We start from the raw sequence: 15,763 nt of genomic DNA, 5'->3' as shown, positions 1-15,763 counted from the left end.
TAACAGTATCTTCCTGGTGTGATTTCGCGCAAGAAGACGCTGTCTTCCAGGTCTTTTGCATGATGTTCTGCAGGCAGGTAAGACGTGTGGAAACGGCCCAGGTGAAATTTGTACCCTAGTGTGATGGACAGGGATAGATTGCCAAAGTGGAGAATCTGGACTGGCCACATCCTCTGCCATGGTTTCTGCAAGGCTGTTCATCTTGGGCCAAATGCCCATCTCTGTGACAGGCCAGGAGGGCTTCAAATTGCATTTCCACGGTGTGTGTGTGGGGGGGGGGAGAGGGGGTGCGTGTTGCTACTGGCTATGGTGAGCCCCTCCCCGTTCACTACTTGACATTTCCCTGTACAAATGAATGGCAGCCATTCCCTTACATCTGATAAAGTTAAAAGGTTGTTTTTGGGGATGCAACTAGAGGAGAGGCTAAAGCTGCTTTGGGCTTGAATGGCCCCAGCCATTAATAATTAGTGTCCTCGTCCTCCTCTGTCTCTCCCCCGGCCCTTTATAGGGCATCCAGCTGCTCTTAGAATTCCTCCTGGAACATAATTCAGCACTCATCATTTGATGGGGGGGGGTCCTTCCCTTTTGGTTAATTTACGAAGTCCTGTTTTTTTGTTTACATGGAGAGTCCCCTGCATGCATAAGAAACCCTCACCTAGTCTGTGGGTTAGGGGTGTCTCCCTTGTGCTGTTTTTTGGAATCTAATTGTGGCCAGGAGCAACGATCTCAATCATGTTGGATCCTGCTCAAGGAGCTTAAGTCAGCTGTTCCCTGTTTTATCCTTACAACTGTTCCACAAAGTAGAGAAGTTGAAATAGAGTGACTAATCCTAGGCTGCCTCAAGATCTTCAGGGTAGGATAGGGTCTTGAACCCAGGTTTCTCCAGTCCTAATCTGACAACACTGTTCTGTCTCTCCTTGCAATAATGGCATACTGGTCAACTGATTATCATAGAGCCAGGATTCTTGTGAGTCAACATACGCTTCCGGCTCTCTCCCTGCCACCATCTGATAGTGTCCCCAAGAATCCAATAACTGGCCATCCTTGATTTAGGCTGAACTTAAATACATAACAAGATGAGGAAACAGTCTCTTGGGTGCACCCCTTACCCTGGAAGCTGACGCGCTTGTTTGATTGCAATTCTTGGGAACAGTTTGGCAGACCGTTATTGCCAATTCCTACCAGGGTCACCCTTCAAGCTCAAAGCCGTACCTCTTGGGAATGTGGGCCCAAGAATCCTTCCCCCAACTCTGCTGTTTTAAGAGCTAAAAAAGGACTGCCATAACCTGTAGCACTGAATTGAAAGCTGTATTTGAGTGGCAGTGACTCAGGGTGATGAGTTGCTGTACCTCTGGATCTTCGTCATGTGAGCCCCATTTGCCTAACACAGGGGGCCACCCAGATGGCCACATTCACTTTAAAACCAGACATGCTGCTTGGTCTGTACTGACACAGGGACCCCTTGGGTGTGCTAGAGAGAAGCTAACCATGTCTGCGTGCTCTTGCTTTTGACTCTTGCTGTCTCCATGTAGCTGACCAGTCTGAAAGACTATGTGTCCCTGAGGGATGAGTCACGTCCCCTGTGGCATACTTTCAAGCAAGCCCCTGTGCTTATCCTTGGTGGCTTTCCCAAACACAAGATGGTCATCATATCGGACACGGGCTTTGACGATTTCTTTCCAATAGAGGTAAAGGAAAAGAAGAGCTGGGGTGCCCCTGTTACTTATTTGTGATGTGAGTACGCTTCTGATACATGCTTTGGGAAACTGCCTGGCGGTGGGAGGAAAAGCAGGATTGGTATTCTTCAAGTGGCACAAAGTTCCAGAGGACAGTTGTTTAGCAAGTTAAGATATTTTGTGAAGCGGGACCGGCAGTATTTTTGTCATGTCACACAACCTGAACCTGAGGTTTTCTGGACAGTGTTATCCTTTCCCCTCCTATTCCCATATTGGACAGCATGTCTGTGGAGCTCCACAAGTAGTTCTTCGCCAGCCACCTAGAAGTACCCAGACTTTTGGTTCAGCCCCCGCCTACGACTGTTTCCCATGTAAGCAAAATGCACCCGGTGTTAAATACGAGCCCTCAAGTAGCATCTTCAGCTTCCAGCAGGCAGGCCATGAGGTCAAAGGGGACTTTGTGTTCTGTGAAAGGAAGGAGCAAAGGGTGGCAGCACAACCTCCCAGTAGCAGATGACTTTTTTTGGGGACTAAAGAGGCCTCTGGAGCCTGCAAATGGGCTCCTACATGATGCTTAGTGTGGCCCTTTCAGTTGGCAACATCTGTTGTTTTCCATGTTCTTCTTTGTCACCATTCCTTTCCAGTGTTGAGAGGCCTTTGCCCACGGTAGCAAAGTGGATTATATCTATTATTTAAAATATTTATATGCTACTTTTCTGACAAGCGCTCAAAGCTCTTTCCCAATAGGATGTCTCGATCTATAAGAAACCAGGAGGATGAGCATGGAAAGGGGGGGTGGGGGTGGATTTCAGGCAGGGCTTCCCCTGAGCAGGGCTGACATCTGCCTATCCCTTTGTCCCTTTGGTGTTCGTTGCAGGTGGCCATTGACAGCTGCTGGATTAGTAGCCCGAAGTGCCCCTGGGAAGAATTCTCTTCCAGCATCTTCGATGCTATCGCCACAGAAAGCACCCTTTTTATTCGGCAAAACCAGCTGATCTATTACTTCACAGGAAATTACACTGCCTTGTACATGAACACTTCAGGCTCTGGTGAGTAGACTGGGAAATCACCCGCCCCCAATTCCCCGGTCCCCTCGGATGACGCCCTCGATACACCTTCAGTCTTAATATGACTTGCAGCCGTCCTCCTCCTGTCTCGCTTTGATCCTCCTCTAGAGCTCTGGACCCGCATCCTGACCAAACATTGCGTGAGAAAGTTGAACCCCGTGGCTTTCCCTAAGAACAACACGGAATTTGTGATCGCCCTTGGTGGGGGCTCGCAGGAAGGCAAATTCTTCCTTATCACGGTGTCAGGTAGTGTCAGAATTGGCCTCCACCAGGTTGCTGGGGCTTGTGGATTACTGCAGCAGGGGATAGCAGCGCCTTCCCCTAAGTGTTTATGAAGGGGCAGAGAATAACATGACTGCCTCTAGCCGACCTTGGCTGCTGTGACTGGTCTCTCTGCAGCTTCCTCCTTATAAGCTGGCACACAGGCTGAAACACAGGCCTGCTGCTGTCTTTTGCGTTTCCGATTCTGTGTGGCTCAGGTTCCTGGGGAGCTGTCCAGCAGAGTCAGGAGCCAAGCATTACCTGAGGGTTCTGCTCTAAGCCCAGGTTGCTGAACCCATGGGGGAGCTGCCTTGCCGGTAGTCAGGGCTAAAGGCAGAAAGGAGGAGCTAGGCAAGAGGGGTGTTGCTTTGGTGGAGGGTTTTGTGCCTGGCCCTGCAAGCCCTCTTCCTAGAGCGCTCCTGGGGCCTGGTGGGCCAAGATCAGCACCAGGAAGGCGTGGAGGGAGTCAGAGAACTCATTAACCTTCTGAATTTCTTCCTTTGACTAGATGGGATTGTGAAGCACGCCGCATCCAGCAAGAAGTCAGCATGTTCTGTCCTGGGAAGTAGGTCATTCCCTCCTTAAAAGAAATCTGGTCGGTTGTGGGAGGGGTTCTGCAAAACTCAAGGTTCTCGGAGCTGGTCGTAGCTAAATTCTCTTGGTCCATGCCTTTAAAATTGCCACGGGTTACAAAAAGGGGCACCCAGCCAGCAGAAATAGTTTGTGTCTGTTGAAGATCTATTCTGCTGAAGCAACCTCATCTTGTAAGAGTTTTCATGAAGCAAAAGTGCTAAAAAACAGATTGATAAATTATCCCCTTTGGGAGTGGAATTCAGGGTGGGCCCTGCTTGTCTGGAAATATAAACTTCTTTTATTTGGGACACTAGTAAAAGCAAAAGAGCCTGTTTTGTGTTTGTGGCACACTGTACCAGTTGGGATGATGGAGGATTGACAGCGGTGTCCTCCTGTCTTTTGCGGAGGCCAACAACCATCTTCCTGAGTTAGAATCCCACCCCATTCAGATCTGTGCCTGGCAAATGACTGAACTAATCCTGAATCAGACCTGTGGTCCATCAAGGTTGATACTCCCTATTCAGACAGCCAGTGGCTCTCCAGGGTCTCAGATGGAGGCCTTTTCACATCACTTACTCCCCAATCTTTTTAGCTAGATATGCTGAGGATTGAATGTAGAACTTCCTACATGCCCAGCAAATGTTCTGCCCCTCCCCATGGTGGGATTCATTGAGTTTCAAGAGATTATATATTTGCATTAAATTCAGATTTTGTCTTAAACCAGTTTTTTTTTTAAAAAAAATAGAAATATAGAAACAGAGAGCTGGAAGGCACCCCAAGGGTCATCTAGTCCAGCCCATTGTGCATGCAGGAAATTCACAGCTACCCCCGTCACACCCCCAGTGACCCCTTCTCTACGCCCAGAGGAAGGCAAGGATCCCTGGCCAATCTGGCCTGGAGGAAAGTTCTTTTCTGTGGAACTGGTTGTGGAGGGGTGGGGGTGGGATTTAATTTTTTTAAGTCAGATCTGTTTTTTGATATATCAGTCAGATCTGTTTGTTGATTATATATTATATAAACGATCATTTACCTTACCAAAAAAGTTCCTAAGAGGCTGTTGCCCTGAGGGACTACTAGCAAGCAAGCTGTACAGAGGGGCTCCTAGTTTACTAGCAGCATGGGAGGGTCCTATCTCGGACCCAGGTTAGAGTGAGGAGAGGGCTGCTGCGCACCAGCAGTGCAGGGCCCAATTGGTCCAGATTGCTTCAGGGCTCTTTTCACATCCCCGTCTACTCCTCTCCCGTCCTCACAGTTGGAGAACTTTGGACTTATCCAAAGACAAGTTTTCAAGAACGAATCCCAGAATTCTGCAGTAGCTACTTGATGAAGCATTACCAGTTCCTGGATTTTTAGATGCCCTCCCCCCCCCCCCCCCGCAAAGGAACTATTTGCCTCTGAGATGTGCCTTTTTTATTTCTAGCACCATGCGAACTAATGTGGACCGTGTTTGACACCGAATCCAACAAATTCTTTCTGCTAATACACACAAAACTTGAAGGCAACGTTTCTTCTTACTACATTATGGCTTACTACCGAGGTGAGCATGCCATTTTCGGACAGCTAACAGTACAAGGCACAGAGAGGCTCCATTCGTTTTGTTTGTGTGTGTGTATGTGTGTGTGTGAGAAAGAGAGAGAGAGAATTGACAGAAGATTATTTACAAAGGCTTGCTGATACAGTAATTATGTGATAACCCTGAGAAGGAAGTTAGGTGGAGGGGACGAGGGCACCCAGTGGGCTTTGGGACTGAATGGACATATGAACTTGGACTTCCCCACAACTTTGCATAGAATAGTGGCACTCTAGAGCATGGCGGCCTTCTCCCCACTATGCTGCATCAGGTCATGGGTTTGGGTGCAGTTTCATAGGTACTACGAACAGACCTTCTTGTCAGATAATTCTATACTCCATATTGATAGATTAAATGGAAAGGAGAGACTTCTAATTTCAGCACAGAATTTGCCTTCTGAGATGGGGTTTTTGTTCTCTCATGTCTTCCTGTTCAGCTGTGGCAAACTGCTCCAAAATGAAAACATTGATCTTGATAGGAACTTGCAATCGGGAGCAGTTGAAGTGCACTCATGCTTCTAATGTGGGCTGGGTTGGAATGCATGGGATTAAAATGGTGACACCTCCCCCCTCCCACATACACACACTGTCTGTGAACATGCCCAAAGCCTGGGACTATTTTTATTTATTTATTTATTTATTCAATTTATATACCGCCCATCCCCAGGGGCTCTGGGCGGTGAACAGTTAAAATCGATAAAAACAAAAACTAAAATCAATATACAAATAATAAAACAAATTAACAAGGTGCAGTGGTGGGGAGAACCTTCCTCACCCCAAAGGTGGGAGGCCGACATGGCACCGCCCCCTTCAATCATCAAACGCCTGGCGGAACAGCTCTGTCTTACAGGCCCGGTGGAACGATAATATGTCCCGCTGTGCTCGGGTTTCCATTGACAGAGCGTTCCACCAGGCTGGGGCCAGGACTGAAAAGGCCCTGGCCCTGGTTGAAGCGAGGCGGGCTTCCTTAGGGCTGGGGACCACAAGTAAATATTTATTTGCTGATCGGAGTGATCTCAGGGGAACGTACAGGGAGAGGCGGTCCCGAAGATATGCCGGTCCCAACCCACTCAGGGCTTTAAAGGTAAGAACCAACACTTTGAACCTGATTCGGAATTCAACCGGAAGCCAGTGCAGCTGGCGCAGGACAGGTGTGATGTGTGACTGGTAAGGTATACCAGTCAGGACCCGTGCTGCCGCATTCTGGACCAGTTGTAGTTTCCGGATCAGGCCCAGGGGTAGCCCAGCGTAGAGTGAGTTACAGTAATCTAGCCTGGAGGTGACCGTTGCATGCGTCACTGTAGCCAGGTCCTGGGGCGTCAGGTAGGGGGCAAGTTGCCTGATCTGACGAAGATGGAAAAATGCAGACTTGGCAACCTCCGTGACCTGGGCCTCCATCGATAGGGAGGCATCCAGGAGCACACCCAGACTCTTTACCACTGGCAAAGAGTACCATCCAGGGCAGGGAGCTGGATCCCAACATCTGGCAGCCCCCGTCCCAGCTGCAGGACCTCCGTCTTCACTGGGTTCAATTTCAGCCTGCTCTGTTTCAACCATGCCGTCACAGCCTCCAAAGCTCTGGCCAGATTGTCTGGGGCCGTGTCTGGCCGTCCGTCCATCAACAGAAAAAGTTGGGTGTCATCCGCGTATTGATGACAACCCAGCCCAAACCTCCGCACCAAATGGGCGAGGGGGCGCATATAGATGTTAAATAACATCGGGGAGAGTATCGCCCCTTGGGGAACCCCGTACACCAAAGGGTGACGGGGCGATAGATCTCCCCCGAGCGCCACCCTCTGTCCCCGACCCTGGAGAAAGGAGACCAGCCACTGTAAGGCTGTCCCCCTAATCCCCACGTCGGCAAGGCGGCTGGCCAACAAATCATAGTCAACCGTGTCAAATGCTGCTGTGAGATCAAGTAACACAAACGGGTTGGAGATGTTCAGGATACTCTCCGCAGCATTGGCTCCTTTTGGGGAGGGGGAAGAGAAGGCGTCAGAGAGAGTTGGCCTGGGTTTGAATCCCCAGTCTGCCATGGAAGCTCATTGGGTAACCTTGGACCTTTCTCATTATCTCAGCCTGTCCTACTTCACAGGGTTATTGTTGGGAGAAAATGGAGGAGGGGAGGATCATATGCACGGGCCTCTAATCTGGAGAACCGGGTTTGATTCCCCACTCCTCCACTTGAAGCCAGCTGGGTGACTTTGGGTTAGTCACAGCTTCTAGGAGCTCTCTCAGCCCCACCCACCTCACAGGGTGATTGTTGTTGTGGGGATAATGATGACATACTTTGTAAACCATTCTTGAGTGGGTGTTAAGTCATCCTGAAGGGTAGTATATAAATTGAATGTTATTATTATTAATGTTATTCCCATCTGTTGGAAGAGGAGGATTCAGCGCTGTCCCTTTCCTCAGGTTTCAGAGAGGGACAAACCAAAGAGTTAGACAGATAGAGAGGTCAGGGCACTCTGTTTATTGTTTACTGCTCTGTCATTTGATACGCAGATTGCTATTCTCAGGATTTCTTCCTGCTGACTTCTTCCCTCTGACTTCTTCTCTTCCTGGCATTGTTCCAGGCAACACCTGTCTCCTTCTCCTCTCTCCATCTTGGCAGCATAGATGCAGGACTTGTTCTAGCATCCATGCCCATCCTTAGACTAGATAGGTAGATAGGATCTGTCTCTCCTCCTTTCCTATCAGAGTATGGAGTTCCTACAATAAAGACCTCTTAATTCCTTTCTAAATATATGCAAGTGTATGTTTTGTTATTTTCTCTCCCACACACACATCAGCCAGCAGAAGTAGCTCACAACCACCTATAATCATGCTTCCTCTGCTACACGATAAACTCTGCTAACAGCCCAAACATGGAATCCTTTAATTAGGTTTCTGGGGCCAACATATGATTTATTTATCACCATCTTCAGAGAAAAGTGTGATATAAATTAATAAACACAAATGCATGTTTCAATAAATAAGTTGCCTGAGGATCTCAGCCTTTTAGAAGTCGCTTGCTGGTGAACGGTGGACTTCAGCTTGCCTACTTCTGCTTTGCTTTTCTCACTTGGCTGTTTTTTTTTTCTTTGTTTGATTTGCAGCCACGGAACATTATGAGGTTCTTTCCTTCGTTCCTAAGTTCCTACCTGACTGTAAGAAACAGTAATTCTTTGATGCCCCTTTATAACTGCAAGGGTAAATCCTAGCTGGCACCTGCAGTTCTGTAGGGAACCCCATAGCCTTGATTGCAGGAGCCTCCCCCCCCACCAATCTCCCCACCTGAAAGCTGTTCCTGTGGGTGGGTCAATTCTTGCTTGGGAACTGGCATGGTACAGTGGGCTTGGGATGGGAGGATCACTCTGTGGTTCTTCCATAGCTCTTGAACTCTGTTCCCTGGCAATCTAAGCAGAGAGCTCTAATAGTTCCTGATATTTCACATACTAGGTTTTCTTGTTCTTTGTGGTCAGGTCTGAGAAGGGAGGGACCCTCCGCAATGATGGAATCATCAATTGCAAGCCAAATCTGCCTCCTGTCTGTTTGGGAAGGGGAGGTCCCAAGGAAGTTAGAACAGCCTCCCACCTCTTCTGACAATTTGAATTTACAGGACAAAATCTCCTTTTTCAAAAATGGGGCTTCTTCTGGAATCTTAACTTGAGGCTGAGAGCAGACAGAGTGGCAGGGAAATAAGGGGGCATCTCATTATATGCTAAACTAGGTAGATCTTTCAGAGAAAAGTTTGGCAAGCCAAGCTAGAAGTGACAAATTACACTTGAATGACAAGTGAACAGACTCACGTGTATTCCTCCCTGTTTATTGCTGATCACTGATTGAGTGGAGTGCAAGTGGAGCGCAAGTGAACAAGGGAGGAATACACATGAGTCTGTTCACTTGTCATTCAAGTGTAATTTGTCACTTCTAGCTTGGCCCTCAGCCACACCTCCCTGTTTCCCTTGCAGCCAAAGATCAAGGGTTTGTGGTGATGATCGGGCAGGAGCAATATACAGATATCCCCATGGTACCCCGAGGAATATCATATAATCCTTTCAGTTTAATATTCTACATCTGGGGAAACATGATATTGCAAAGGTAAGAGCCTCCCATGTCTGTGCAGGTGGCTGTGTGGCCTCCTTCCCTGGCTCCTGCCTTCATCCAGCATTAGAAGCAGGCTCACTGTTACAAAGGATAGCAGTGAAACCTGTTTAAAACTTTAACAAAAGAATTTGCAGTGTGTGAAGTTTGGCACTACTGGCTCCCTTTTAATCTGGGGCTGTAATCCACAATTCAAAAAAGGGATTCAGGGATGAGGATGTGTAATCCCCCCTCTTCTAAAACCCTTTTTTCTTTATAGTAACGACTTGAAGAATTACTTGTACCTGTCCAACTTTCGCAGTGATTCCTCCATCAAGTATTTTGTTCAGTCCTATATGGGTCCATATGCCTGTGTGACGGATGATGAACAGGTATGTCATCTTTATCTGTCTTGTGTCATTCTGCTCTGACTTCAAGACCAATCTGTGATGATTGCCAGTCTGGTGTAATGGTTAAGAGCGCAGGAGTCTAATCTGGAGAGCCGGGTTTGATTCCCCACTCCTCTGCTTGAAGCCAGCTGGGTGATCTGGAGTCAGTCATGGCTCTTCCAGAGCTCTCTCAGCCTCACCCACCTCACAGTGTGACTATTGTTGTGGGGATAATAATGACATACTTTGTAAACTGCTCTGAGTGAGTGTTAAGTCATCCTGAAGGGCAGTATATAAATCTATTATTATTATTGTTATTTTTGTTTGTTGTTGTTGTTGTTATTATGAGTCCTGTTCCCATTTATAGCCAGCCAGGGCAGTGGGTTTGACCCTGCCATGGATTGGCTGCCCCGAACGTGCACTTGAGAAGCCATTTTATAGATATATGGAGGACTTCTGTAGGACTTGTACAAGCTCTCCCATCCATGCATTGAGTTACGGCATGTTCGCTGCTCATATGCTCTCCAAACGGACCCAACAATGAGGCCCCAAACATTCCTCCAACCTAAGAGTGGTGGTGACTGGCTGTTTGTAAGCAAGAAATGAGAATGCAGTCTCCACAATTCCTTAGGTTAGGACCAGCCAAATGACTTCTGTGAGCACGCTGTATGTTTGTGTGTGTGAGAGAGACAGAAAGAGAGAGAGAGAGAGAGAGAACGTTGCTGCAGGATCCGGCTAACACTGCATCCAGAGGAAGTCGGAACTGGGGACCTTTGTCCCTTCTCTTTTGGTGGAGGAAGGCATCCTGAGAAGCGAGGAGAAGCTCTGCCCAGAATGCCATTCATTTGCTGATAATAATAGAAAACCCTCATATTTGTTGTAAGTTCAACATTCCTTTTGGTCTCTCCCAAAGGCAAGGTGAGGCAGGGATGGGGAGGAGGGTGCACTGTGTTCCCAGCTCTTCTTCCTCATACCTGAAGCTGGGCTTGGGGGAGAGTGGGAGCACCAGAGAGCTCCAACCCTGGCTACAGTGTCTGGGTGGGAGAGGTTGAAGTCGAAGCTTTCTGTACTTCTTTTGCAGGGACTGAAGGCCGTTACTGGTTTGGATGCTCTGGGAGGTAGGCCCAGGTTCAAAACAGTGGGCATGGCTTTGTTCTGTACATTCTAATCCCTCTCCCACCCATCAAGTCTGCCAGGCTGGTAGCTTATCCTGGTATGGCAACAAGAAATAGACCCCAAATTTGTCTATGAGCAAACCATTCAGGGCTACACTCCCACTGACAGGCTCCAGCACTCAGGTCTGGGCTGTACATGAGGCTTCGTCTGTCTGTCTGTCTGTCTGTCTAGGTCTGGATCTCCCATGAAGGCAGTTCCATCATCAGAAAGATCTATCCAACCAGGGCATATACGATGTACAGAAGTCTGCAGTTGATGAGTGGGTCAAAGAGATTTGGGCTGCAAGAGTCGCTGGTCAGTTTATTCTATGAGAAGTTTCAGCTGAGAGAGGTGGGTGTGGCAGCCTTAATTCTACATGTGTAATGTGTAACTACTAATTCTATTGATTTATGACGGGTCTGACCCCTAGCCTTTCTACAGCCACTCCACTCAGAAGACTCCTGGTGTCATTCACACCAAGCCTTGACTCCCCTATCCCTATAAGATTTTGCAGTATGATTTGCTGTCCCATGATGTCTGTCAAACTAGGAGGGCTATGACACAGGAACGTTCATATCGAAACAAAAGTTGTTAGTCTTTAAGGTGCCCCTGGACTTTTGTTTCATTTTGCCTTAATCAGACAAGGCTGAGGCTCAGAGTCTCTCTGAACAAGACTTCTTATTCCAGAATGCTGAAGTGTAGGGAGATGCAATGCTAGCAGGGAAGTTTAGTTTAAAAAGACAACAGTCAAAGGCTTTGTCAATTTCACCTCCCCTTCTGGGACTGGAAAAGGAAACTAACAAACCCTCTGAGGAGGGGCTTTGTAGAGAGGTGAAATTGACAGAGCCTTTGACTCTTGTCTTTTTAAACTACGCTTCCTGGCTAGCATTGTGTCTCCCTACACTTCAGCGTTCTCGTGTAAAAAGACTCTCAGTTTTAGACGTGGCACTGGAAAGTCACAGGTGCTTTCCTGTAGGATTTTGTTCTTGCACTGGAGTGCATTTAAAGCAGGCCACTGGGTTGGAAAGACAATTTGAAGTGTGCGTTTTAAGTGCAGGGGTAGGTGGGTGGGTGTCCTGTGAGATAGTTTCTTCCTGCCATGTTTGGGTGCCTCCCTCCTCTGAGTCTTGCTTGAAACATTCCTCAGCAGAAGCAGTCCTCTTTTCTTTCAGCTGGTTTACATAGAGGATGCCCTTGGCAATGGAAAGCTATTCAAGAGGGCAACCCCGCTGCGGTACATCCTGACCTACAATCATATAATCGAGAACCCTCAGCGGTTGTATCCGTACAAGTAAGTGTGATCTGCCAGAACGGGGTTTCAGTTCTGAATTTGCTTTCAGATAAGCAGAAGATAACCAGCAGATTAGCAGAAGGGGGAAGTCCTTTCACCAGCTTCACCCGCTGAAGATGTTCAGCTGACAGGAACCCTGCAAGCACAACCTTTGTGTGGGTGTTCCATGATGCACTGGTGCTTGGACCCAGAGAGGACCCCATTTCCTTTTCACAGTTGGCAAGCAAGAAGTGGCCAGCCTGAAGCCAAGGCAAAAGCCCCAGGGTATTGTTAAGGATTCTGCAGTGGGTGTCAAGTGACAAGGGAGTCCTCTCCTCCTGAGCAGGTCTATGGCCTGGGGCTGCTCAGAGTCAGGCAGAGACAGAAAACAGTTTTGTGTGTCTGGAGCTGCTGGCAAAATAAGCCACTATGGAGACCTTCAAATGGTTTTTGAGGGTGGGACACCCAAGTATTTCTGTCGGGCTACAGTGCCCACCTTCCTGCTTGCTCACTCGTGGGGGAGGGGGGGGGCTTCTGGGCCAAGGCTGTTTCCTGACCCTGCTCCTTGTTCACAGTGGCAAAGACTACATCAAGTTCTCTCACACCTGCCCGTTTGGCAGGGTGAACATAGTGGAACTGCCGCCCCCGCAGCGCTACACCCGAGAGGAGTATTATCGTACTGAGCCACCCGACATCATGGAGAAGACGGGCTTCCATGACAAGAAGTCTCTGACTGTCTACCAGGGACTGATCTTCCAGCTGTTGTGGCTACACTCAGCTTACAACAGAGTGAGAAGACATCTCCTTCCTTCCCCTTTCCCTCTCAGCCATGAGAAACAAGCTATCTGGGGTGGATGAGGGTCTTCATTTGTGTCACAAAAAGTAGGACCTAGCTACTGGTCTTTGTATTCATGAGAAGCATCGGCTGAAAAGAAGGATGTGCAACAAGTACGTTCCTCTTCGGTCTTCTGTGCATCCCCACGCTGGGACTATGCACACGCAGGCCTGCCGACTGAAGAAACTCATTAGCTTCTTTAGAGCTCCGTTAGGGGCCGCTTCTCCACAGTCACATAAATTAACCACTCCCCCCCCCCCCGCCTAAAACGGACACGTGACCTAGGAGGAGCAACCCCCTCTCCCTCAGTTCTCTCTTAGCTGCTGCGAAGAGAGGAGCTTTGCTTCTGAGCTCGTTCTTAATTCTTCTAGTTGGTGCTTCTGAAGGAATTTTTTGTTACTTTCTGACTTCTGGACTGGACTTTGGCTTCATTTTTTGGCTTTTGCTTCAGATCTGGAGTTTCAATTTCAATGAACGCATCGTCAGTGAGTCGATTGCGATGTCTGATAAATTGCTGTTCAAGCAGTGTAACCAATACGGTACAAAAATGACAAGGTCTGATCAGCACAATCTTTGCTTGATTTGTTTCGGTGAGGGGCATAAAGTTGGGGCTTGTACTTTCTGCCCACAATTTACCCCAAAGGCCAGAAATGGGCCCAAAAAGGGCCCAGAGAGTCAAGACCGCTTTATGGGAGAGTTTTCTCCAGAGCCGATTCTGCAACAGGAAAGAAATCGTTCTCTATAGGGTACTCGGCTGTTTCCACAAAGAAAGCTGAGAAGCCCTTGGCCACTCTGGATCGATGCTCCAGGGCAGGATCCATGACTTTTGTGAGGTCGACGCCGAGGTCGGATCTGACTCGTCAGCTCCGTATACTTCACTGGAACTAATACCTTCCTTGGAACCTCCAGCAAAGAAACTGAAGAAGACTAAACATACTTCCAAATCTAGTCAGTGCAGGGAGTGCTGGAGCCACCCGGGAGCGCCGGAGTCGATTGAAGGAACATCAGTCTGAGGAGGAGATCATCTTAGTCCCTCCCAAGACTCCGTCACCGCACCTTCACTCGTCTGGCCACTCCTCATCGGAAGGTGAGTCTCGAGGGCTGGACCTGACTTCGTTGGCTACCGACTCTGGGCTTTGGACGACTGAGCACAGGTTTGAATTGGCATCCTTTCTGAAACTTGCTCCAGTGAGTGATACATTGGGTCAGGTCTGAGGCGCTACCCTGTGGGTAAGGCCTCCGGCTCTAAGCCTATAGTGACCATGGATCCGAGCACTGGCAGTCCTCAGAACCAAGGTGTGCGATTCAACAAGAGCATCATCTCTCTTGTTGCATTCCCGCCCCCCCCCATAGCACTGTCACTGATCTGGGGGTCCTCTGGGTTTTGATACATTGGAACCACAACCTTCTACATCTGCAGTAAGGATGTGGCTTCCTCCTCTGTCTCCATCTCAGTTGCAGTGCTCTTATGATTCCGAGGAAGAGGATGCTGACTACCGTACAAAATCACCGGACAATGAATCTGAAGCATCAGACCCATCGCCAGATGAGAATGTGGCACCATCCTCTGGCTCACCCTTTGAAGATCTTTGCTTATGTGCTGAGCAAATGGCTAGGATGGCGCAAGCACTTGACTTAGATGTGTCGTCTTCTACTCCAAAGGCTTCAGGCAAGTTGTTAGGCAGACTCTATAGTGATGCTCCAGCATCAGTTTGATTCCCAATTGTTGAAGGGCTAGATGAAGTAATCTTGAAGATGTGAGAATAAACAGCAAAATCTCCAGCTACCTCTAAGAGGGTGGAGGCCATGTATAAGGTGAAGCAGGATACATGGCCCTCTCTTTTCAAACATCCAGTGCCTTCTTCTCTTGTTACTGAAGAATTTCAAAAGCAGAGGCAAGGTTCACACTCTGTGCCTGCGGACAAAGAAGGCAAGAAAATCGACATGTATGGGAGAAGACAGTGTTCAGTCTCAGCCCTTAATCTACGCATTGATAACCACCAAGTGGATTATGGGTGCCTATCAAGTGTTCTTACGGGAGAAGTTTTCGGACTATGTCACCAACCTCCCAGCGGACAAGAGGGTGATGTTTAGTCTGTTATGGAAGCTACATGAGTGTCCAAATAACAAATGAATGCCGGTCGCCACGCTGTGGAGACATTGGCCAAGGGAATGGCTGGTGCCATATTGATCCGACGCCATTCATGGTTGAGATCTACCGCCTTGCCACCTGAGACCAGAACCAGGGTCAAAGAAATGCCCTTTGAGGGGCCAACTTTGCTTGCAGCAGCTACTGACGAGACTCTTTCCCAGAAGAAAAAGAACCATCAGACGGCTAAATCTCTGGGAGTGGCGCAGGACCAAGATGCCTACAAACCAAGGTACTTTCCTCGACATCAGCATAGCTGCCAATGCTATAATAAGACCCTGTAGGCAATACCAACAACCTCAAGACCAGTTTCATCGCCCGTATCAATCTTCCCAGCAATCCAGGAGGAGAGGAGGCCTTTGCAGCAAACATCTAAGCAGAAGGATAACCAAGGGCCTTCAGAGCAGTTCTGACGTGTTTCAGCCACACCCGGCCTAAACCCGTGTCTCACTGAGAGGCTGTTGGCCTATTATTCTCAGGGGCTGGCGGTCCCTGGTTGCGTTGTGCCTTTTGGGCCGTGAACCTTACTCTACAGGAACTTGAAGCTGAGATCAATTCACTGCTGGAGAAAGGAGCCGTTCAAGAAACGCATGAGGTTGATAACATGCAAGGGTATTCCTCAAGATTTTTCCCGGTTCCTAAAAAGGATGGAGGTCTAAGGTCCATTTTAGATCTTAAGAGGCCTTAATTGGTATCTTAAAGTATTCAAGTTTAAAACGTGACTCCCTCTGCCATACATCCCCTGTTGGACAAG

At 48.4% G+C, this 15,763-nt stretch overlaps 1 protein-coding gene across 1 annotated transcript in view; it reads left to right on the top strand.

Annotated features, from left to right (window-relative positions):
• LOC129342993 (cation channel sperm-associated auxiliary subunit gamma-like) overlaps nt 1–15,763 on the top strand; it is a 51,705-nt gene that overhangs the window by 10,410 nt on the left and 25,532 nt on the right. The window contains exons 8-17 of the mRNA XM_054998953.1: nt 1,533–1,688; nt 2,554–2,725; nt 2,852–2,989; nt 3,513–3,569; nt 4,998–5,114; nt 9,100–9,229; nt 9,492–9,603; nt 10,948–11,106; nt 11,928–12,046; nt 12,601–12,814. Of these exons, the coding sequence (XP_054854928.1) occupies nt 1,533–1,688; nt 2,554–2,725; nt 2,852–2,989; nt 3,513–3,569; nt 4,998–5,114; nt 9,100–9,229; nt 9,492–9,603; nt 10,948–11,106; nt 11,928–12,046; nt 12,601–12,814 (1,374 nt within the window). The remainder of the gene's footprint in view (nt 1–1,532; nt 1,689–2,553; nt 2,726–2,851; nt 2,990–3,512; nt 3,570–4,997; nt 5,115–9,099; nt 9,230–9,491; nt 9,604–10,947; nt 11,107–11,927; nt 12,047–12,600; nt 12,815–15,763) is intronic.

Source organism: Eublepharis macularius, chromosome 15 (assembly GCF_028583425.1).
Source record: "Eublepharis macularius isolate TG4126 chromosome 15, MPM_Emac_v1.0, whole genome shotgun sequence".
NCBI lineage: Eukaryota > Metazoa > Chordata > Lepidosauria > Squamata > Eublepharidae > Eublepharis > Eublepharis macularius.
The sequence above is the reverse complement of the archived record's forward strand: the minus strand, read 5'-3'. Positions and strand labels throughout refer to the sequence as shown.